At 37.2% G+C, this 26,533-nt stretch overlaps 1 protein-coding gene across 1 annotated transcript; it reads left to right on the top strand.

Moving 5' to 3' along the window:
* The first annotated feature begins 24,394 nt into the window (after positions 1-24,394).
* On the top strand, positions 24,395-24,955 carry LOC107865178. The gene is made up of 2 exons (XM_016711509.1): positions 24,395-24,463; positions 24,557-24,955. The coding sequence occupies exons 1-2, from the start codon at positions 24,395-24,397 to the stop codon at positions 24,953-24,955; spliced, it is 468 nt and encodes a 155-aa protein (XP_016566995.1).
* Positions 24,956-26,533: the final 1,578 nt, after the last annotated feature.

Genomic DNA, 26,533 nt, shown 5'->3' on the forward strand with positions numbered 1-26,533 from the left:
GGCTCCATTTCATGTTTTGGACATTTTCATAGACTTTGGTTATTTTATGGATATTGGTTTTGGGTATGGTTGGGGGCATGTCCCAACCAGACATTGGTTTTCTTTTGGTTAGAGGCTTTGGTGGAACTACTATGGGTTGGTATGGACGAGATTAGTATTTGTGTCAGCCTTGGTATCAACATTGGTATTGGGGCTGATATCGTTGGACAAAATTTCTCTCTATACCATCCTATTTTACTTTGGGATTATATATAATTATTATGAAACTTATATGGTTAATATTCTGGAATATGGTTTGGTTTGGTATTAGTTATTGGTTGGTATTGGATGGTTGGGCTCGTTTGGGTGGTCATGGTCAAAGACCCATCCCAGAGTCTTGGATTTTACAATATCACTATTTTTTATATATTTGGAATTCACCCGACTCAGGATATGCGTAGGTTGGTAGGGTTGGGTAACGAGGGTAGTCTCCAATCTCGGTTGGACTTGGGATGCATATTATAAAAAGCCCTGCTTTGGGTCGTGTCATGTGTATAATTGAATAACTGAAATAACTTCATACAAGGTCATACATATCCGAACAGAAACATAAGGTAAACATAACCTGAGGAGTGTGGGAGCTAACAATAATTGACATACCCCAATCTGAGAAAATCACGGTCCAACTTATAACCCAAGTTGGAAGTGTGATGGTACCTTGCCAAGGGTACCAACATTGGTTGGCGTGGATTCACTAAATTAATGTGTCAAAGGACTAGGGTGTCAGTCCTCAACTTATGGGCGATCCCTCATTACCTTTGGTGATATCGTAGTTCTGGAACTTAGGGACTTCTACTAAAGGTCTCATTCCTCAACCGGTGGCTAAGTCTTTATCCCTACGTTCACTTTGTGATAAGTATTACTCCCAACTAAATGACTCTGAAAACATGAACTAAATTTATCATTATAATTACATTCTGAAATATCCACAATAGATAATCTGAAGTGCTCAAGACATGTACGCTGATATATTCTTGATTTCCTAGGTATCTACTATTCAAAACCCACCAACGCTAACTAATGCAACTGAAAATGATAATATTACAAACTGATCATAATAGGAAACTATTTGCTTCAAGCCCAAAACTCAATGATAGATCATATTAAGGAAATTCATGATTTTTGAACATGGAAGATGTCACTCTTATGGGAAGACATGTATTCATGGTGTAATTGTAAAGTAAATTGAGTAAATTAATGAGACTTTATATTTGACCTAGAACTCAAACTTGAGGGAAAGTAAACTTGAGGATTTAGAAGTTTTTGGGACTCAATGGGTGGAAGGGACCCATTGATGAAATACCACATACCTGGAGATGGAAGACTTGATGAAATTTATGAAATTAGAGTTGAAGATTGAAGAAACCTAATATGCTTTTGGAGATGAGAGAATCACTTTATTTCTTATTGTGGATTAATTTTAAGACTTAAATGGTCAATTGAGAAAAATTTAGGCTTATATACCACCACTGAGGAAGCCTAAACGCCGTGGGTTAGGAGTTAAAACAATGGAAATGACTAAATAACCCTTCATAAATTATACCAGAATTTTTGGGACACTGTCGTCATGAATCATTACAACTGGTCATGAGTCATGACATGAGGACCAGAGTTTTGAGTCCTTTCTATTATGACAACGACTCCCCTCCTAACGACTCATTAGGTATGATGACTAATCATTGAAGGGTCGTCACTAGGGGCTCAGTTCTTAGTTCTTCACTGTTTTGACAATGGGTCCTCACATAACGACTCATTTAGTCTGACAACGGGTAGTGTGCTTGACTCATTGCCACTGGGCTGAATTTCTTTGTCACTTACTACCATAGCCACGAGTCTAGGCCACAACTTATTACATCTGATAACAGGTGTTTCTTGAGCCGTCATTACTGGTAGTTTGACAGTGCCTTTAGGAATTTTCCATAACTTTTTACTATGACCTTGAATTAAGACGAGACTAGCATCATTGGAAAGCTAATTCAATGTCCTATCTTCTAGTGGGCCTAGACCTAAAAATTTAGGGTATTACAGTGTGGGACTCACTTTTCATTGAAATAAACTTGAATGAGAATTTTGATTGTTTTATTGAGTCCAGAATACCGAATTTGATAGGGTATCATAGTTCATTAGCATATACGGGATTCTGAATGAATCTCAAGGGGTTGGCGAAGATTTAGTGCAATTCTAAGTCTTCAGTTAGTGCATGATATTCCGTGCAATCGCTAAAGTTGCAAGCACTTTAGCTGCCCATTGGGCGTTTTAGCGACCCTAGCTCAGTGTCACAACCCAAAACAAGCCCTGGCCGTGATGGGCATCCCAAACCATGAAGGTCCAAGAGCCCTTCTAACTTGCAATCATACACCATTCATATACAAAGATAAAATACAGAATAAACGACATTACGGAACCATGGTTAAACTCTGAATTCAACTTAATCAATAATGAAGGAATTCCATCAACCTCTAGACAACATCTATATTAGTCTGCAAAATCTCTATTAGATACGAAAATAGATAAAACTATCTGAAAATTGGGACAAGGCCCCCAGTGGACCTAAATCAAAATAAATAACATATGTCTGAAATGAAATAGGCCTTCCAGAATAGAAAAGGCTCACCAACTGCACACTTCACTTTTGCCTGAAACAAATCTACGGCTTAGCAGGACCCCAAGACTGAGCCTCAGACCCTGAAATATAGGGGGAAAAATACGATTGTACTGGTATTTGAAACAACTCAAAATAACATTTTTTTAATACAAAATAGATGAGAGCTTTTCATGATGTAAAAAATAATTATATAAGTAAAAGAAATCGTACTTGGGCATACCTTTAAGACTTCAAAAAAATTTGTCACACTGACCCACTCTTATTATTCTTTTTAGCTAGTTGGTACACCCTACAAATCTGTAGTTCCACGGGCTATTTTAGACCCACCTATGACTCAGCGGCCGAGCCTCCAATCTAAGTAGCCGCCAGGAGTTGGAGCTGGTGATACCCCCCATGTGAGCACACCCCAGAAATCCCTCCATGTTAGATGTCCTAATTATTTTTTTATTATCATCCTATGTAGGATACAATATCATAACACCCGCATCGGCAATTACGATTTACAGAGATGTGCCCTTACACTCAAACGCCTTCTTCAGGTAACCTACTAGCTCTCTTAAGCCCAACTTTTAGTTCTTTAAAACAACATGCTTCATGCATTCAAAACATTCAAAAAAAATTATCTTGTAAAGGGCATATAATCACTGGGTATCATCATACCCTGACTTGCAAGTCAATCAAATGACATCATATCAATCTGTATCCCATTTCACTTATTATCATATTAGTGACCACCCTAACTTTTGAACCTCAGATGAGAGAGTTATGCATTAAATCTTTCATTTAACATCTTCATCAAAACCTTCTCTTCCTAATTGCAAAATCAATAGGTGATCCACCTCATATTTGAAATTTCTTAAAGACCAAGGAAGATTCTAATTTGACATAATAACCATTTACCATGAGAAGACATACGATCAACATGTCATAAACAGTACCAAACCATGATCATTTCACAAACATTCACCCATTGGTTTACATTTAGAAAGTTCATGCCTTTAAATAACCCATAACAAGCAAAATAGACAATATTATGATAAAAGAGGGAATTTTGATCATTCATACTCTCATTCAAACTTTACAAAAATACGAATTCGAATATACATTGTTGCAGTTCAACTTCAATGAAGAGTGGTTCAAGACAACTTATATTTTTATCAAAATAGTCCCATGATGCATATTTTTCGAAAACAATATCGAATAATTAATTATAAATCATAATTAGGGATCTTTAATCTTGATAAAACATTTAAACTTATGTCCAAGGTTTTTAGAGTAGTCCCACATAACTTATATCCATAGTTTCGAAGAGTGGATCCCTAGCCTTGACACCTTTCTTGATGATCTTGTCTTAGAAGAAGAGTTCTTGATCTATGGGCGGGAAGTTGCGGTTTGTGTTGAAAGAAAATAAGTGGTTTAATGATGTGTTTTTACCTAAACACCTTTTAATTTCGTGTTATGGGTGAGATGTGATAAGGAAAAAGATCGAAATGCCCTCCCCATGGCTGGATATATTTAAAAAATACAAATTGGCCACCGATGCGTTACCTAACCCAATGCGCTGAGATCGTGTTGGGCCACTATTTTAAATATTCAAACACCCCTCTAACGATGCCCGAATATTCCAAAACTTCTCCGAGACACCGTCTTCACTTCCCCGAACATGAATCAACTCAAAATTCATACCTCTAGGTTGGAAAATCAATTTAAAAATTATACAAGTTTAGGAGCTTAAAACATAACTAGGTCCTTTTGATACTTAGGAAATTTTCTTTTCAAATGTTTAACCCCTAAACATGCTACAAAATAAGGTATTAAATTGAGGATATCACAGGGTGTTACATTATCCCCCCTTGGGATCATTCATCCCCGAATGATGGCTTGGAACACATACAAGCACAATTTTTCAGGCATACTAGGGAAAGGATAAAGAGATTAAGATGCAACTCGTACCATTTAAGTCTTCATCAATTGTATCAAAGAGAGTTGGGTATCTAATCCGCATATCATCTTCTAATTCCCAAGTGGCTTCCTCAGCTTTTTGATTCCTCGAAAGTCCCTTAACCGAAGCTACTTCCTTGCTTCTTAACTTCCTGACTTAACGATCCAAAAAAACAATGTATTCCTCTTCATATGACAAAGAGTCTTTCACTTTTTTCAACATGGACATGTGGAATACTAGATGAATAGAACCCATACTTGCAGGAAATTCTAACTCATAAGCGACTCCACCTATATTTCTCACAATCTGATATGGTCCTATGTAGCGAGGACTCAACTTTCCTTTTTTACCGAAATGCATGACTCCCTTTATAGCGGATACTTTTAGAAATACCCAATCACCAACCTCAAATTCCAAATCCCTTATTCAAACATCGGCATAGAATTTCTGATGACTCTGAGCTGTCTTGAGCCATTCTCTAATGATTTACACCTTGTCCATTTCTTGGTGAACAAGATCAGGCCCAAACAACCGTGTTTTACCCAATTCATACCACCCAAACGGTGGCCTACATCTTCTCCCATAAAGTGCCTCAAAATGTGCCATCTTAATACTGACATGATAGCTATTATTGTAGGCAAACTCTATCATTGGAAAATGATCTACCAAACTAAATTTGAAGTTAATTACATAAGCCCTCAACATGTCCTCAAGGGTATGAATGGTGTGCTCAGCTTGCCCATCCGTCTGAGGGTGGAATGCAGTACTCAGGTTCACCTGGGTACCTAAACCCCTCTGAAAAGATCTCCAAAACTACAAAGAGAATTGTGTACCTTGATCAGATATAATGGATACCAGAGCTCCATGAAAACAAACTATTTCCTCAATATACATCTTGGTATAATCATCTCCCAAATAGTTAGTCCCCACAGGCAAAAACAGGCTGACTAGGTCAATGGAATCATACTGGTTTCGGGACCTTGGAAGTCCCGTTATGAAGTCTATATTGATCATCTCCCACTTCTACATAGGCAAAGCTATCTCTTGGGAAGTACCACCTGGCCTCAAATGTTCTACTTTAACTTGTTTGCAATTTAAACACTTGGAAACAAAATCAGCCACATAACACTTCATATTATTCCACAAATATATAGCTTTAAGATCATAGTACATTTTTGTAGAGCCTGGGTGAACAACATACCTTGAAGTGTTAGCCTCGTTAAGAATTCTTTTCTGCATCCATCCACATATGGAACACATAGCCTACCCTGATATCTCAAAATCCCATCACCGCCAATTTCAAAAGACATCACCTTCTGTTGACCCACGTCTTTCTTGATCTGCATTAAGATGGGGTCTTGAACCTTCTTCTTCTTAATTTCTATACAAGGGAATATTTATCTATTTCATGCACAACTACCGCTCCATCTTCAGAATCCCAAAGTCGCACCCCTAGATTTGCAAGTCGGAGATTATCTTTCACTATTTGTCTTTTTCATTCCTTAATATGAGAAACACTGCCCATAAATAGTCTGCGGAGGGCATTAGTCACCATATTCGCCTTGCTCAGATGATAGTTTAGGCTCATGTCATAATTCGTCAACAGTTTCAACCATCACTTTTTCCTAAGATTTAATTCTGTGAGAAAACATACTGCAAACTTTTGTGGTCAGTAAATATATCAACATGTACCCCATAAAGATAGTACCGCCATATTTTAAGTGTGAATAGGTGCGGTAGTCATATTGTCTTTCAACTTCTCAAAACTATTCTTAGAAGAGTCAAACCACACAAATTTCACCTTTTTCTGTGTCAAATTGGTGAGTGGGGAAACTATGGAAGAAAAACTTTCTACGAACCTCCTGTAATACCCTGCCAAACCTAAGAAGCTCCAAATGTCGGTTGGAGTCATAGGTCTGGGCCATTTTCTCACTGCCTCAATCTTTTGGGGATCAACCGTAATCCCCTCACTAGATACAATATACCCCAAGAAAGCAATAGCATTAAGCCAGAATTCACACTTGGAAAATTTTGCATGCAAATTTGATCTTTGAGAGTCTAAAGAATAATTTGGAGGTAATTGGCATGTTCCTCCTTACTCTTACAATAAATCAAGATGTCGTCAATGAAAACTATGACAAATAAATCCAGAAACTGATGGAATGCCCTATTGATTAGATCCTTGAAAGCTATAGGGGCGTTAGTCAATCTAAAAGACATTACTAAGAATCCATAATGGCCATATCGGGTTCAGAAAGATATTTTAGAAATATCACCCTCCCTCACCTTCAACTGATGGTACTCTAAATGAAGGTCTATCTTTGAAAAACACTTAGCACCCTGAAGTTGGTCAAAGAGGACATCAATTCTAGGAAGGGGATATTTATTTTTGATAGTGACCTTATTCAACTGGCGATAGTCTATGCACATATGGAGGGAACCATATTTCTTATGCACAAAAAGTACCGGTGCACCCTAGTAAGAGACTCGAGGATAGATAAAGCCTTTATCAAGAAGATCTGCCAGTTGCCCTTTCAACTCTTTCAATTTAGTAGGAGCCATCCTGTATGGAAGAATATAAATGGGATGGGTGTCTGGCAATAAATCAATACCAAGATCTATCTCCCTATTAGGTGGTATCCCTAGGAGATCATCGGGAAAGACTTTTGGGAATTCATTAACCACAGGGATAGATTGAAGAGAAGGACTTTCAATATCAGAATCTTTTACACGAATAAGATGACATAAACAACCCTTAAATATAAGTTTGTGGGCTCTGAGGTAAGAGATAAATTTACCTCTAGGTGCTAAAGATTTCCCCTCCTATTTTATCACCAGTTCATTTGGAAAAGAGAAAGTAACCTTTCAGGTTCTATAGTCTAGCATGGCATAACTCAAATGGAGCCAGTTCATTCCTAGAATAGCATTAAAATTAACCATATCAAGCTCTATGAGGTTTGCCATTGTATCATAGCCACAAATAGACACAACAAAATTATTATATACTCTCTTAGACACAACAAAATCACCTATAGGAGTGGAAATAGAGAAAGGTTCTGCAATAACTTTAAGCTCAAACCCAAAACCAATAGCCACATATGGGGTCACAAAAGACAAGGTAGACCCGGGATCAAGTAACACATATACATCATGGGAAAAGATTTTAACATACCTGTGACTACATATGGTGAGGCCTCTCACTCTTGATGATTGGAAAAGGCATACAACCTATTGCGACCACTCCCAGTAGCTAAAGTAGCATCCTTAGGAGGTGGTGGTGCTGCATAATTTGCTTGAGAATTAGTACCTCCAATATTTTTTCTCGAGGGAAAATACCTCTAAATATGCCCTGGCTGACCATATGAATAGCACATGTTACCATCGAAAAAACATCTCTCCAGATAGTTCTTCCCACAACTATCGCATCAAGAGTGTGTCCTGAATAATTGAGCCACACTGCCCTGGGATTGAGTTCCTTACATTATCGATCCATGACTAGGCTGAAAACTCTGAGACCACTAATCAATTGGAGGTCTAGGCACTGGGGTGCTGGATGAAGACAGAACATTACCCCAAGTATTTCTCGTTAGCCACCTGTTACCCTAATCTCTATCCTGACATTGACTAAAGTTCTGGTCTATTGGTCGAGCCCTCTTAGCCTCTCTATCCTTCTCCCTTGCTTCAGCAAAGCTATTGTTTTGATTCTCAACCTGCAACATGTGAATTGACAGTCTGGAGAAGTCCATATCCCTATTCCACATTGCTGTAATATCCCAAAAATACAAATCAATATTAGCGCCATATTTCAAGCTTATGCATTGTACATCATGGTTCTTTGGTAGTTTCATGATCAAGGTTGATGTGAATTAAGGTCTAAAATATATCCTATCAATTAGTTGAATCAAAACAATCCTTACCAATTGAATTCTTGAGAAGGATATTCCTAGAGTCAACTTCAAATGAGCATATCTCTAGTTATACAATGAACTTTTTTTCTCATGACCCACCAACAAATAGATAATTGAATTATCTTTCCAACGATATAAATTTTTCCAAAATCTAATATTGGAGTAAAAGGTTATGACTATTTTACAGTGACCTATTCGGACAACCAAAGTGCGATGGAAAAGCCGATGAACCATCGCGCCTGCAATGGACCGTCGCCCAAACCATCATAATTGAGGCAGTAAGCTTGTTTACTGGACAAAAAGAAAAGGGTTGAAGGGACAGTCCATCCCCAGGACGAAGGTTCATCGCCTAAACCATTACGGACCTCCGTTTAGCTATTTTAAGTCATTTTTAAAAGGATTTTTGGATCTTTTCCCACCCTTTTTAACCCCTAATTCCATACATTAAAGAACATAAATCATCATTCATCTTCAACATCCAAATTAGGGTTTCTCTAAAGATCACTCCCCTAGAACAAGATTCAAATTCTTCTTCAAGAAACTAAAATATTTAAGTTCTTTAAGTTCAAGAACCATCAAGAAAACATCAAGATTTGTGTTTCCCAATCCAAGAACTTTCGAGAAATATTAGATTTCTTTCAAGATCAAGCTTTAAGGTATGTGGAGTGTTCATACTTGGGTATCCTTCCACCCTTGAAGTTTAAGAATCTCTTTCAAACTACAAGTTATTTGATTTTATAGATCTCATGTTGGATCTAAGTTTAATCTTGATTATGATGTTAAATTTGGATTTTTATTCCATGATCTATCTCAAGCTTCAATTAAATTAGTTAATTGTGGTATGATTTATATGAACTTCATGTTGAACTCTTGAATTACAAGTTGGATAGAGTATCCATGATTTGGATTCAAGTGTATTCATAACTGTAACGTTGATTGGGTGCCTAATCCATGATTAAGTGTAATATTTATGTGGAATTAATTATTATATGTGTAGTATCATGTGAATTCATTTTAGTGCCTTAAAATTATAAACTTGGTGTTGAAATTGTGATACTTATGTGTTGATTAATTAGTATAATGTGAAAATACTATGCCTTCCAAGTGTTTGATGAATTGTTCAAGTGAATTAAACAAGAGAAATTATATGTTATAAGCATGTATACTAGCGCATGCCATTCAAGTGTTTGATAAAATGCCTCTATAGTTGCATTAAAAACAAATGTGCATTATTATGCTTCGCAAGAACATGTGATGCTTTACCTTTATGCTATCGAGTCCTGGGGTATTTAATACCCAATAATTTAGTTGTGTGCCTAGAGCCAGTGTAAATTTTAAAGATACTCTCAGTCAAGATATGATCAATAGAAATTCAGTCAGTCACATAACTCAGGAAAACTCAGTAAATTCAGTATTAACCCAGAAATCTCAGTAATCTCAGTAATCTCAGTCAGTTATCAGATCTTTATAGTATTTCATCATTCAACAAAACTCAGTGAAAGTCCAAGATCAGTTCAGTATCTATTCATATGGGAGTAGGATTCAGCATCGACTGAACCCATAGTTGAGGGAACACACTAACAGTAGAGGATGTGACCCTTAGAAGCAATCCTTGCATTCCAAAACTATATAGCTAGCATAGGTTGATACATCAACACTGATATTTAAGGGTTTATGAGATGGGTTAAAACTATCAAATGGGGGTCCTACTATTCTCCTTTGAAGATACTACTAGATGAGGGTCACTCACAGCTTATCCTTACCAGTGGCGCAGTATTGACACCCTTCCAATTGACATTTTAGATTGGACCCCAACTCAGCTATATTGATTTGTTTGTGGAATGCTGGTTAGATGAATACCTCCCACAGTCTCAGTCTCAATATCAGTACTAGAACTTAGATAGTTTTTCAGATTTCAGGACTGACAGATACAGTCACCCAATTCAGTATGAAACTCAGTTAGTTCTATCAGAATAAGGACTGTCAGACAAAGTCACCCAGTATCAGCTATATCAGTTATCAGTAATCCATGTTATAAGTATATTCTGTATTCAGAATCCCCATATTTTAGTTACAGTTATGTTTTCATGCATGTATCCTCACGCAATCATGTTCATGTTTATGTTATTAGTCAGTTATAGTTCATGCATATAAACTCATGCATTCAGCATACCTCACTTTGCGTACCAGTATATTCTCACGTACTGACACATACTTTTCTTTTGTGCTATGGTATTTTATACCATAGGTTCAGATGCTCAGGTTCCCGATCTCACTTAGCAGTTTAGATTCCAGTAGCAGTAGATTAACAGCGAGTCTTCATTATCTGATGATAACATGATTGTTCCATTATTTTATTATTTCAGTTCATTTTAGTAGATGGAGTTAGTTGGGGACATGTCCCATCAACTCCTTATTTCAGACAGTTTAGAGGCTTTCAGACTAGCATGTTCAGATAGTTATTTTAGTTCTTTTGGTATTGATATACTGTATTCCCTGATGTTATGTATTATCAGATATTTAAACCTTATGGCCTTTTAGCCTTTTATTCCATATTTATAGAGTTTATTATGCAGTGCTCAGTTACAGATATCAGTCATGGGTTAGCTTGTGGTCCTTTGTGGTCATGAGCAATGTGTAGCATCTGGGGTACTAGACTAGGGGTGTTACAAACTTGGTATCAGAGCCGAAGGTTCAACAGTGTGCTAGGAAGTCTAAAAAGTTACATCTAGTAGAGTCTTGTGCATGGGTGTGTTGTGCACCACACTTATGTACAGGAGGCAATAAGATGTTTTAAGAACTGTTTCCCTTCTTCTCTATTCATATAATGCCAGTCAGCATGAGCTCAAATTAACTCTCAGTCTAATCCAATTCTCCCTTTTGTTTACCGAAAATGCCTCTCAAAAGGACTAAGAAAAGAGAACTGAGAATTAGTTAGCACCTCTGCCCATTCAGTTTGATTCCCTGGACTAGCATGTCTTTCATAGAGAATTCAGAACGACATCCCTTACATTATCTTACTCAATAGTAGCTCAGAGAAATCCGCAGGCTGTTGTCCCACCCAGGCATATGATTCATGCCCAGTAGATTGAGGTGGAAAAGAGTAGAAAGAGAGAAAATAAGAGAGCGAGTGTTGGCACCCAATTTTGGCTCGCCTTTTTTCTTTAATTACTTTTACCGATGCTTCTCGACCCTAAATAATTTTTGAAAATTAAATAAAAATAAGTTTCGCATTTTTGTTTCTATTTTTTAGAAATTTTAATAAAAGGGGAATTATTTTTCACCATAATATAAATATTTTAATTACATAATTTAATTAAATATAATTAAATATTTTAACAAATAAAAATATATATATATATTTTGGTATTCACATTCACATCCTTTCTAACTTCACTTTTTGGGGCAATATTGTGACCATATGTATATCTTTACTGCATAAAATATATTTTTTAAGATGTGCATGTACTTTAGTATATTCTTGATTTATATATATATTTTATTACATTCTTACTTTTATACACATATATATATTGTTAATATTAAATAAAAAATATCAAATTGGGCGCTTAGACAAAATATGTCTATAATTTATATACATAAGAACTAAAAAAAATTTTTTAGGATATCAGGGAGCATCGATAAATTTAATTTCAGTACAAAAAGAGTGTTCGGGCTAACGATAATCCAATCTCAATTTTTAAAACCAACTCTTATTTTATAAATTTGAAATGAGGGCCCGAGAATTAGTCCAAAATTCAGTATAATTGTCATATCTGCTTTGCATTTTCATCTAACCAACGTAGATCAATCTAGTCCGCTAATTTTTCTTCCCAACCTGAGGGCCCGAGTTCAATTGTATAATTATATCTATATCTATATATACGCCTATATATATTAAAAATATTAATCTACCTTTTATGTATTTTTGAATTCGGGTTGTTCCGATCAAATATCGAATGGATCAAAAAAATAATTATTTTAATCGATATTTTACACACATATATATAAGCACTTTTTTTTACGATTTATTATTTTAAGATAAAAGTTTTAGGACCGTCCAATCAAAGATCAAACGGACCAAAAGTGGTCAAGATTTTTCAAGTTTTAAACATTAATTGCTTTCATCCATTTCTTTCTCTTTCTCAGAGAAAGCATAAACACGCGTGATTCTCTTCTTCCCAAAAGACAGTGGATACTTCTCCATCAACCCTTTCCCAAAACAACAACCATGACCACCTCCCTTTCTCTCCTTCTCCTCTCCACCTATCTTCTCTACCCCTCGAACCAGAAAACCCAAAATTGTCGTAGCTTGCAGCCATGGTAGACGTGGCTGCTGCCACACATGCGAGAATCCCTCCAAATCAGTTCCTCCAACTCGTAAATCCTCTAAGAGCAGAAAAATCAGTCCTAAATCTATATAACAATGGAAAGAAGGAGTCAAATCTCTATTTAAGGGCCTGGAAAATAAGAGATTCATTCAGAACTTTGAATCAATTTCAAACCGAGTTTGTTTTATCATATTTACTTAGTTTGAGTTTCAAATCCGGACTTTTCAAGTCCGGATTCACCTACAAATTGAAGCCTCTCCATGTCTATGAGGAAAAAGTGGAAGATCTGAAAAAGAGCAAGTGAATTTAAGAGAAAAATAGAGGGTTTCAAGAAGAGAGAAATCAGGGAAAAAAGGAGAGAGATTAGCAAGAAAATAAAGAAATTCGTGAGAAAAGTGAGGAAAGTTCGGGGAGAGAAAAATATTGGGAAAAAAAGGGGGATTAATTTTCAAAGCAGAAGGGAGAAGTCTGAAAAAAATTGGAGAGAAAAGGCAAAAAAAATAATCCTGTGAGAAAATTCGTGAGAAGAAACTAAAAAAAATTGAGTGAAAGAAAAATGAGCGAAACAGAGGGAAATTTGGTTTGAAAAATCTCGAGTTCTCTATTCTCTTTTTGATTCGGTCCAAATTAGGGTTCTAGTGGTTGAGTGCAAAATCGTCGGAAAAACATTGACGTGAATGCCCAGTTTAGCTGCACTGAACAAGGTACGAACCCACCCCCTAGCTATATTTTGCCTTCTTTTTATTTATCTTTTCTTTTCTCTATTGAATATGTTTGTTGAATATGTGGTTTGCTTTGATTTCAAATTGTGTTGTTACTGTCTTCATCTTGTAATCAGAAGTTGTGGGTGTCTAATCTAAAAAGTCAGTTGGTTTTGAATATATTGAATCCATACATGTGGTTATCTTATTTGTTTGTCATAGACTTCTGTGAGTCTCGTTGATAAGCATGATTTTGATATGGAGGTTTATTCCATGCGTACATGATATGATGACACTTCTAATCACTTTTAGTTTCTTTTCTTAATACATAGTTGATTTGAATTTTCAGTAACCACCCTTTGGTGTATAATGTGTGGCTTGAATTGAATGAATCTTGGAGGAGAAATTAATTTGTTTATTCTGGAGGTATATTAGGCAAGTCAAGAATACCATTTTAGACTTTGATTTTTTCCTTACAAGCTGTCAAAGTATGCTAAAATAATGTTTTCTATTTTCCTTCGTCTTCTTGAAATCGTATAGATCGTCTATTTTATTTTTCAGTCTGCCTCGGGTGTGCAAAGCATAGTGCTCGTCCGAGTTTTGTTTAAACTTGTTTGTTACTGTTTCATTCTAAATAGGTGGATTATGTTTTGGTCGTAAGTGATTTCTGATTAAAATGATACTATTGTCGATTTTGGGAATTTACTCAAAGGAAAATGTATGACATTCTTGGTATTTCATTTGGTTATGATATTGTTGCTCCTTAGTCGTAAATTGATGTCCCAAATTTAGATTTATTTCTCTCCTACTTTTTACAAGAGTATATTATGCATTTAAGTTTGATCAAGTGTTTTCTCAAGTTGTTGCGAGTCAAAATATTTTCTTTAACCTAAATAGTCATTCGTGAATTTATCTTTGACCAAATTCTTTTTTGAATTAGAACTTTTCTTCTGCCTCAAGATTCCAGTATATGTTTTTTTGTTGTTGTGATAAAACTTTAGTTAGACTTTCTTGCATTAACTGGGCATTTGGTTAAATGGATTGGAGAATGCGAACACTTTGATGTTACCTTCTCTACTACGTGTGTGTGCCTTTGCTACGTGTACATGATAATGATGGACTTTAAAAGTCAAGGTTGGAAAAGGTGAAAAATAAAAAAAACTAATAACTTTGTTGGATTGCATTATGGTGTGAATATATGTTGGTTTCCTATAATAAAGGAAATGGCATGTTGGTAGAGTAAATGTGCAGGAGAGGAGTTTGTGACAATTAAGTTGAATTCTTCTCATGCTTTTTCCAAATTTTTGTTTATGCTTGTTACTCTCTACTTTGTTTGTCATACCAACAGTAGGTTGTTTGATTTAATGGCTCAAAGTTAGGATTTATCTCTCCTGGTTAACTCTATTACAATAGAGATTTTAATCATGACATGATCTTAAACCATGTATCATCTTAATATGTTATTTACTCTCATCGCTTAAATTCGAGTCTGTAATCTTTATTTTTTGTGTTTCATGTGATTTCAAGAGTTGGAGTTTCAATTGAAACTAGCCTTAACCCAACATTGGGTCAACCACCGCATAGGATTGCAGAGCTTCAGAATCCCACAAAATCAGGTGTCTAAGGCCCTCGACAGAGTCTAATATTCCTTATCTCCATTAGATTTAATTTATATCTTTATCATATTGAGTTTTTTTTATGACTAACTCTTATTGTCTATTTCTTTTAAGATAGTTTTATTTGATGTTTATGATGCTATATTACTTGTTGGCCCGTTCACATACCTTTAACCTCTTAATTTTCCCAAATAGCGCATGATTAGTACTAGGTAAAAAATTTATTTTATATTCGGTTATTTTGAAAACTCATCACAAACATTTTAAAACAAGCATAGCAATCATCCATGTTTTAAAATATATAAATCCATAAAATAATAAAATGAAGTTTCAATGTAACTTATTCAGAAAAGAGTCGCCAAATTTAGACTTTTCGGAATCACCAATCTTAATTTATTAAATAATATCAATGTTTTGCTTCTTTATTTTTAAACATCCGCTTCGGGTTTTCTCCAGATTTCAAAGGGACATAAAAGTCACGAGGTATAGATTTACAATATTATACATGAGGTATATTCTACTGCTATTATAGTCATTTACTTATTATCCATACTTGATTCTAACTATACTTGTATATTTTATATTTTTATGTCTTAATATCTATTCCCATCCATTTTTCATTATTATATGTTTAGTTTCATCAACTACTCAGAATATTTATTTCGACCCCCTTTTAATTGTGATATTTTATCTATTATTTGTTCTTTTAATCCACAAAAAATAAAATAATATATATATATATAAGTGTGTGTGTGTGTGTGTATATGTATATAAGCTAACATATGTGATCCCTTTATGATTTCATAGGATTTCATCTTATTTTAACAAGTAAATTTTCTCATATTTTCAAGATTATATTTTCTTTATTTTTCAAAGGATATATTTACCCAATTTCATACATATGTTCTCGTAAAATTATAAATCTCTTATTTTCCCACTCAACATATACATATCACTTTCTAGATTTCCTCTTTCCTATTTTTATATCCTGATACGCACATGCATTCGGTATATTATATTGATGTATTTTATATACCTTGAACCTTCCCCTCTTAAAGATAATAAAAGTTTTCTTATCATTGTTTTAAACAAATAAAAAAATAAAGTTTTTCTAATATTTTTTCTAAACTAAGCGTAAGGACTATGTTCGGATAGGCCCTGAGGGGTGCTTAACTCCTTCCCCTCGGGTAACGGAAACCCTTACTCAGAATCTCTAAAACATTTTCGATATACTAAAATAGAATTTTTAAAATAAACAATAGTTTTTCCTAATTTTTTCCTAAAAGTTAGGTGGCGACTCTAAAAAATAATTTTCAAATCCTAAGAGTCACTAAATGCCACCATACGTCATGTGTTGTTTCAATCGGTTCGAAATAGGGCGTCGACAGAATGGCAAATCTGCTAGGGATTTTATGAATTTAGGTTTTAACCTTAACATGCTTAATTTAGGATTTTTATGATTTTTTATGTTATGTGCTTTACGTATCTTTATATCGTGCTCTGTGTGAAAGGACGCAAGCCATACCCAAACTTGCGTTCCTTATTTGTTTGTATAACACTACTTGTTACCGCTTTATCACTTGCATTTCCTATCGAGTCTTTAGCCGTACACAATTCACATACTGTCGTTCATGCGGGGGTTGTATCTACACTCCCCCAAACCCTCTTTGGATTTCTTAGTTTCAGATTTGGTGCAATTAGGTTAGTGTACTTTCTTGCAGCTATTCAATCCCACTCTAAAATATTTAGGGAAAAATCTTACTCTAGAAATAGGTCATGTCGCATAAACCTTAGGTGTGACGGTCTAAGGCATCATCATTGCAATTAGGAAGCCACCTTTTTGTCAAAGGTTGCAAACCTGTCGACATATTTTATGTGATGATTGATTTTGACGATCTAAACTAAAACACATAATGGATTTGAGAAATGGCTTACTATACCTTCTTTTTTTTCCTACCAGATGAATATCAATCAAAATTTTCCAAACATCCAAATGGTCATCTCTGCCCCTGATAGCCTACAGAATTGATGGAGAAACATTCGTATGGCACATGGTGCAGAAGTTCGGGAACATTTGGGGGCTCTATTATCTAATGAGGGTTCGAGCCAATATGACCCTTATTACACTATTTACGGAGTTCTGGGACCCAAACACAGTGACCTTTAGGTTTTTGGACTTCGAGATCACCCCTACCCTAGAGGAAGTCAGTGAATTTGCTGAGCTACCGCTTCAAAGGAATCTGCCAGTACTCCTACCACCTGTAAGGAAGGAGGATTTATTGAGGCTTTTGGGATTGGATATATTTTCTTCACTAAGGAACGTGGAGGATGGAAAGGTAAAACTGTATTACCTTTTTAGAAGATTCGGCCGCATGGAGAATTATGACGAGCGCAAGAATGAGTTTGTTTGCACCCGCAGACAATGGGTGCATATGCGACCAAGGGTTTTCATCTTGGCATTTTTGGGAATCATGATTTTCCCAATGAGACAACATTATGTTGACATTAATATTTTGCCTGTGGTAATGAATGTATTTGCAGATCCACAGAGGCTCACTTTAGTGCACATGATACTTGTAGAGGTATTCCGGTCGTTATCCGCCTTCTCTAGGGGACATGAATTCTTTGGGGGTTGCAACCTACTGTTACAGGTCTAGGTGACAGAACACTTCTATTTTCACCTTCCACATATGGACTATACGATCGATGCACGCAGCCAGATTCAAAGTCAAGAGGATTGCTTAAGGTATTGGATCGCGCCAACTGGGGAGGAGGAGTAGCGAGAGTTTTTAACCAATCTTACTAGGGATTCCATCCAATGGAAGTGCTCTTAGATAGGGAGATATGCCTTCATCAGAACTAGGCATCTGTACTTTATTGAGCTGATTGGGCTATGTGGTATCTAACCATATGCACCTCTGCGGGTCCTTAGATAATTTGGCGTCATCTAGGATATCCTGCTTTGGTTCACAATGGTACTTTATGAAGACAGTTATGGTACTTTGATTCCAGCTGCACGAGTGGCGAACCTATAAATGGAGTAGGATTACATGGATATGTTGAAGATAGAAGGAGAGAAATGGTGAACACCAAAATATTATGTGTGGCACACCACCATGAGTCACGTGGCCAGACCGAGCGAAGATGGTTTTTGAGGATTCACAAATCCTTGGTGGGTCCAATAGGTTAAGAGAGAGGTGATTACTTGCATGGATCTCACTACACCCATGTATAACCAAATAATCCCAGGTTCTATTAATTATCTAATTCCAGTGATCAAGGAGGATCCTGAAGAAGATCTAGAGGAAAACCCAGAGGAGGAGTAAAAAGAAGAAAACTCCAAAGAAGACCTGAGGAAGACCCAAAATTGATGGAAGAAGACCCTCAAGAAGGCTCGGAGATAGGATCCAATATTTATGATCCCAAAGATGGAGGGGTGATGAATGTAGACTCGACACTTGATCATGACTTAGAAGGATCCCCGGAGTACCATCCAAAATCCTATTTTGATGAGGGCAGAGATGATGATGATGATGCTACCTGGCCTTAGACTTCCTGTCCTATTATAATTTTATATTCCCTAAGAAGAGCCACATGGCCCACCTCATTGTAAGCCCTTGCAGTCATCCTTTTACTTTCTTTCAAGCTGTCGTTGATCTATTTTGATGTAACTTTTTGAAACACCATTGTTCAACAAAAGTTGTGATTATTCTCAAGTCCAAATATGTTTAAATAGACCATTTATCATCAAATTGATTAAAATGTAGGCCTACCTCTGGAAAAAACGAGGCTCTATATTAGGACGCATTTGGATGTCGCCAACTTGGTGTATATATGTGTTACTTACTCTTTACATTTTCATTGTTGCGCAAACTAACATAGTTTCCTTTTGCTTTTTTCTTTTCTTCCTTTCTTTTTTTTATTAATCCCCAAATAAAAAGTTGATTTGTGTCGACTGGAAAACTGGCGGAATCCTAATACAACCTTTGATCAAAATACAAAATGACTAACAGAGACAAGGCCTCGATGGTCCCAGTGGGTGATACCGAGAGCTCTCGAAGGCCTTTAGATACTCAGAATAGTGATCAAATGGCCAATATGGCACAGGATATCGAGGTCCTAAAAGAAGAACTTTGTGAAATGCGGGATCTAACCAAGCTTTCAATAGCTAGCTTTCCCTCTCAGCCGCATGCTCCAAGTATTGGATTACCTCCAGGTGCTTCCTTTAACCAAGAAAGTATACCATATGCTCAAGTAACGCCTGCTTTCTAACCCATTTCTGGAACGGCACCTGATTATCCATTTCCTAATCACAACTTTACTATTTCGATCCAACCAGAGATGCAGCTCATACCCAAGGCACATGTCACTTATGAGTTACCTGTGCAAGCATGCAAGTCACTAGAGGGACTGAACGTTTGGACTACAACGACTTATGCATTATCCTGAAATTGACATTCTAGAGGGATACAAGCCACCAAAGTTCGATGTGTTTGATGGAAAGGGTGACCCACATGCACACCTGAGGGATTATTGTGACAAGTTGGTCGGGGTAGGAAGGAATGAGAAGTTGAGAATAAAGTTGTTCATTCGGAGTTTGTCAGGAGAAGCTTTGACTTGGTACACCTGACAAGACCCTCGTAAGTGGCGTGACTATCGGGAATTGGTTGAGGATTTCATGAGTCTCTTTAGATTCAACACTGAGATTTCCCCAGACAGGTTCTCATTGGATAACATACAGAAGAAGCCATCTGAATTATTTCAAGAATATGCATGGCGTTGGAGGACTGAGGCTGCAAGGATCCAGCCTCTACTGGATGAAAGTGAGCTCTCCAAATATTTTGTTCGAATATAAGAGGGTGTTTACTTTGACAAGATGATGTCGATGATGGGCCAAAATTTTGCAGCATTGGTCAAAATGGGAGATTTCATAGAAAAAGGAATCAATTCGGGGAAGATCCAATCTATGGTTGCATTGTACTGCGAGTAAGGCCATGCAGACTGGTTCCATTAATGGTAACAAGAAAAGGAGGGAAGACGTCTCATCCGTCACACCATACTACCAACCTGGAAATTCTTCCTACCATTAGCCTAACAATACCTAAATTATTGCGCACGTTTCAGTGTACAATACTCAACTACATTATAATCTACCTTGAGCTCCAGCATACCAGAATCCACGAAGACTATATGCCCCTGTCCAAGCTCCAGCTCACTAAAATAGACCAGCCTATGCACCCAGACCAGGTCCGAACTTTGAATCCAGAAATACCCGCACCTACACACCGATTGAGAACCTTTTGGCCAGTTTATGAAAGGTTGAAGGCTACCGGTTTGTTGTATCCAATTGAGAGAAAGGCCCTTGATCCAACCTCTCAAAACTTTGAATGTAACAAGAAGCGCGCCTATCAGTCAGGAGTCCAAGGGCACGACACGAAAGAGTGTTATAGCTTGAATAATCAAATTGAGTCTCTGATAAGAAGGGGTATCATCAAATGCACCGCCGCAGCTCCCAATGTGAATAATAACCCTTTGCCAAATCATGGAAATCGAGAAGGTAACATTATTACTCTAGAGGAGGAGTATGATTTGGAATAAACTATTATGCCTATATAGAGCGCAGAGGAGATTGCAACTGAATGATTTGGAATAAACTATTATGCCTATATAGAGCGCAGAGGAGATCGCCAGTGCATCCCCATCACAGCCATTTATCACAGTTCAGTTGAGGGAGCCTATAACTATTCAGACCTATCTGCTGAGAGATGTAGTGACAAATTTAGCCACTTGGAGGACCGACTATGACACTAAGGTAGTACCGTGGGAATATGGAGATGAAACTAAGGGGAAAATGATAGACGCTACTGCGGCTCAAGGTATGATCAGGTCGGAAAGGTGTTATGCGCCAGAGGAACCAAATCATGGAGTTATCGAGAAAGATCAAAACCCAAGGAGAAATATCACAGATGTTGAAGCTGCAGAATTTTGGAAGAAGAAGCAGCCCAAGGACTATTCAGTAGAGGATCAGCTCAAGAATACACCGACTTACATATCCGTCATGTCCTTGCTTATGAGTTCTGAAGCTGATAGAAATGATTTGATGGAAGTGTTATCTGGGATTAGCATACCAAAGGATACAACTAGTGAGACTTTGGCCATAGCAATTGGGCAAGTGGTAGAGGCAAATAAGGTTTCTTTCTATGATGATGAGTTACTATTAGAAGGGGCTGAACACAATAAATCGATCCATATTTCGGTCACATATCATGACAAGATTGTAAATAGGGTCTTGATCAATGGTTTTTTGGGTTGGAATATATGTCCATTCTCCACTTTTAGGGATTTAGGTGTGAATAAAGAAGATACAAGGGAGAGTTCGGTGAAGGTTAGAGCCTTTGATAGGTCGCAAACGAGTGTCATCGGGGAAATTTGCTTAACATTGCAGATAGGACCAACAAAATTTCCTATCCTATTTCAGTTCATGGATGTTTCATCTAGCTACAACCTATTGTTGGGGAGGCCATGGGTCCACATGGAAAGAGCCATTCCTTCCACTCTCTATTAGTGCGTGAAGTTTGAATGGGGTGGGGTCGCATAGAAATTACTGTCCATGGAGAACTTAGTCATCCTATTTATTCTGTAAATTTAGTCCCAGTCACCAAGGAGTTAGATGGAGCCACTTTCCATACTCTAGAGATCATGCAAGCAGCAAAGATCAATGAGGAAGTAATGCCAGCTAAAGCAAAAATGTCGAATGCTGAAAAGATAGTTGCGTTGGAGATGTTGAAATATGGGTATCAGCCCAAGATAGGACTTGGACCCAGAGCCAATAGTATAGTTGAGCCAATCCAGTTAAAGTAGCAGGAGGGTACTACAGGGCTTGGATATGAGCCTATTTTTGGAGTAGCCTGCAGTAAAGAATTTGGAATGACAATTTTGTGCTAGCCCAAGTCTTGGTTTTAGAACAAACAGATGATGAAGATATCATAGAAGGAATAGGAAATTTGTTTGTGGTCATGATCGAAGAAGAATCAGAGATATCTTTCAAGAAGGTCACCATCCATGATGGCGAGCCTGGAGAAGCCTTGCAGAACTGGACCATCAACCCATCCATGTTTTGTCAGGAGTCTTGATAGTGTGGGAGTGTTGTTTAAAAAAATTATTATTTTATTTGCATGACCAATTGAGGCTTGAATCATGCCGAAGCTCTTTTGGCACTTGCCTCTTGTCAAAGCCCAGTGCTTTTGTTAGTAAAAGTCCTTATTTTCAAAAATTATTTTCCTATTCTCAATATCTATTTACTTTACTCAATTTTTATACTTTTCAGCACAAATGTTAATAAAAATCCTCGTTCCACAATAATGACATGTAACGAATCTGTTAAGAAAAAGACAAGCGATGAACAAGATTAAGAGGAGTATGATGAGAGCATGATGCCTGGAAACCTGCCTCAGGAGATCGAGCAACTTGAGAGTCAGAAGAATCCTAATATAGAAGAAACTAAAGTCGTTGATTTGGGTGATGAAGAAACAACAAAGATAACATGAGTCAGCATACACTTGGAGGCTTAAAGAAAGCAGAAATTGTTAAGTCTGCTCAAGCAATACATTGATGTATTTTGTGGTCTTATGATGACATGCCTGGTTTAAGACCTGATATCGTCTCACATCAACTACCGACTGACCCTGCATGCCCACCAGTGAAGCAAAAGATGAGGAAATTGAAACCTGATTTGAGTTTGAGAATCAAGGAGGAGGTGACCAAGAAGATAGAAGCCAACGTCGTGAGGGTCACAACTTACCCCATCTGGCTGGACAACATCGTGCCCATACCAAAGAAGGATGGGAAAATAAGAATATGTATAGATTATCGGGATCTCAACAAGGCTAGTCCAAAAGATGATTTCCCTCTCCCAAATATTCACATTCTCATTGATAATTGCACGAAACATGAGTTACAGTCATTTGTTGATTGTTTTGCGGGATATCATCAAATCTTGATGGACGAGAATGATGCAGAAAAGACAGCCTTCATCACTCTGTGGGGAGTATACTGCTATAGGGTAATGCCATTTGGACTCAAGAATGCCGGTGCAATATACATGAGGGCCATAACTACTCTTTTCCATGATGCGATTCACGGGTAATGCCATTTGGACTCAAGAATGCCGGTGCAACATACATGAGGGCCATAACTAGTCTTTTCCATGATGCGATTCACAAAGAAATCGAAGTGCACGTGGATGATGTTTTCATCAAATCTAAAAGGAGTTCGGACCATTTGGATGATTTATGAAAGTTCTTTGAGAGGCTGCAAAGGTACAACCTAAAGTTGAATCTAGCTAAATGTGCCTTTGGAGTTCCCATAGGAAAGTTATTGGGATTCATTGTTAGTAGGAGAGGTATAGAGTTGGACCCATCAAAGATAAAAGCAATACAAAACTTACCACCTCCTAAGACCAAAAAGGATGTAATGAGATTCTTGGGAAGACTCAATTACATTAGTCGGTTCATAGGTTATCCCACAATAATTTATGAACCAATATTCAACTTTTTGAAGAAAAACGCCACCACCAAATGGATTGAAGAATGTTACGAGGCTTTTGAAAAAATCAAAGAATATTTGTCCAACTCACCAGTATTGGTTCCACCAAAACCGCGAAAGCCGTTGTTGTTATATCTATCCGTTATGGGTAATGCCTTTGGATGTGTGTTAGGGCAATATGATGGTACAGGGAGGAAAGAGCAAGCCATTTACTACCTAAGTAAGAAGTTTACACCGTATGAAGCAAGGTATACATTTGTGGAGCAAACTTTTTGTGCATTAACTTGGGTCGCTCAGAAGTTAAGGCACCACCTGTTCGCGTATACCACATACTTGATTTCTAGGATGGATCCACTCAAGTAGATCTTTCAAAAGCCAATGCCTACTCGAAAATTAGTAAAATGACAGATTTTGTTGAGTGAGTTTGACATTGTTTATGTGACACAACAATCCATCAAAGAACAAGTATTGGCCGATCACCTCGTAGAAAATCCAGTGGATCAAGATTACAGGCCACTCAATACCTACTTTCCCGATGAAGAGATATTGTTCGTAGGAGAAGACATCTCAGAACCATATAATAGATAGAGGATGTTCTTCGATGGAGCAAGAAACTTAAAAGAAGTCAGAATTGGAGCAGTCCTAGTTTCTAAAATAGGTCAACATTACCCAATCTCAGTGAAGATTAGGTTTTCTTGAACGAATAATATGGCAGAATATGAGGCTTGCATTCTTGGGCTTAGGATGGCTATAGACGTGGACATTAAAGAGCTATTGGTAATAGAAGATTCAAATTTGTTGATCCATCAGGTCTAAGGAGAATGGACCACCAAGAATGTCAAAATCCTTCCTTATGTGCAATGTGTTAAGGAATTGAGCAAAAGGTTTTTGAAGATCGAATTCAAGCATGTCCCTCGAAGTCAAAATGATTTTGCTGATGCCTTGGCGACACTATCATCATTGATTCAGCATCCATATAAGAATTACATCGATCCAATCAAAGTGGAGATACACGACTTAAAAGCCTACTGTTTCCATATAGATGAAGAGTCAGATGGAAAGCCATGGTACTACGACATTAAGAGGTTACTTGGAGCAGGAGGATATCCAGAAGACGATACTGACAAGCAGAAGAGGACTTTAAGAAGGATGGCCAATCACTTCTTTCTCAATGGGGAGATCCTATATAGGAGGACTCCAGACCTAGGATTTCTAAGATTCGTTGGTGCCACGGAGGCAGCGAGATTGTTAGAGGAGATACATGCATGAACCTGTGGACCTCACATGAACGGTTTTATGCTTGTGAAGAAGATTTTGAGAGCTGGATACTTTTGGATGACTATGGAGAGGGATAGCATTCAATTTATGCAGAAGTGTCACCAATGTCAAGTTCATGGAGACTTTATACGAGTTCCGCCAAATGAACTTAATATGATGGGTTCTCTTTGGCCGTTTGCTGCTTGGGGAATGGATGTTATTGGGCCCATAGAGCCTTCTGCGTCCAATGGACATCATTTTATCTTGGTCGCTATCGATTACTTCATAAAGTGGGTTGAGGCCTCAACACATAAGGCCGTATCAAAGAAGGTGGTAGCATATTTTGTTCGCAACAACTTAGTCTGTCTGTTTAGAATTCTAGAGTCAATCATAATAAATAATGGAGCCAATCTTAATAGGGACCTAATGAGAGAGATTTGAGAAAGTTTTAAGATCTCTCATCGAAATTCCATGGCTTATCAACCACAAATTAATGAAGCGGTTAAAGATGCAAACAAGAATATCAAGAGGATCTTGAGGAAAATAGTGGACGGTAATAGGGAATGGCATGAGAAGTTGCCATATGCTTTACTTGGATATCACCCCACAATCAAAACTTCTACTGGGGAAACTCCCTAAATGTTGGTTTATGGGTCGGAAGCAGTGATACCTGCAGAAGTAGCGATACCTTAATTAAGAGTCATTTAGGAGGTTGGTCTAGACAACGCTGAATGGATTTGTAGCAGGATCGAACAGTTGATACTCATTAATTAGAAGACATTAGATGCAGTTTGAAATGGTCTAATCCATCAAAATAGAATGATCAAGGTGTTCAATAAAAAAGTCAAGCCTCATCGATTCACACCGGGACAGTTAGTATTGAAGAAGATATTCTCTCACCAAGGTGAAGCCAAAGGAAAATTTGTGCCAAATTGGCAAGGTCCTTACATAGTCCACCAAGTAATCTTAGGAGAAGCAGTAATCTTCGCAAAAATGGATGGCACAGTAAGCACGAAGCCGATCAACTCAGACGCCATCAAGAAGTACTACATTTAAAGCCATTAGGACTAGTTGTTTCTTTATATTTTTTGCATTTTTCTCTAATGTAACAGAACTACATATTAGCCTAATTTCCCATGGCGGGATACGTAGGCAGCCCACATAGGGTTCGATTTCCCTCAGAAAACCCAAAACATCATCCTTTTATGTATTTAGAACTACACTTGACCTGACTTCCCATGACGGGATACGTAGGCAATCCACATCGGATTCGGTCCCTTTATATTTGTACCTTTTCATTGTACTAAACTATGGCCTGACCTGATCCGACTTGGATACGTAGGCAGCCTGATTCAGGCTTGGTCATTGCATTATTTTACTTTATCTTTTGTATCGAACTACATTATGACCTGATTTCTATTCTTAGGATACGTAGGCATCCTGAGTCATGCTTGGTCACAACACTACATATCTTCACTTTTCCCGTTGTAATTGAACTATGTCATGACCTAATTCCACTTGGATATGTAGGCAGTTAGAGTCAGAATCGGTCGTTGTATTTTATACTTCATTTCTACCCTCGAACTATGT

Source organism: Capsicum annuum, chromosome 3 (genome assembly GCF_002878395.1).
Source record: "Capsicum annuum cultivar UCD-10X-F1 chromosome 3, UCD10Xv1.1, whole genome shotgun sequence".
Lineage (NCBI taxonomy): Eukaryota > Viridiplantae > Streptophyta > Magnoliopsida > Solanales > Solanaceae > Capsicum > Capsicum annuum.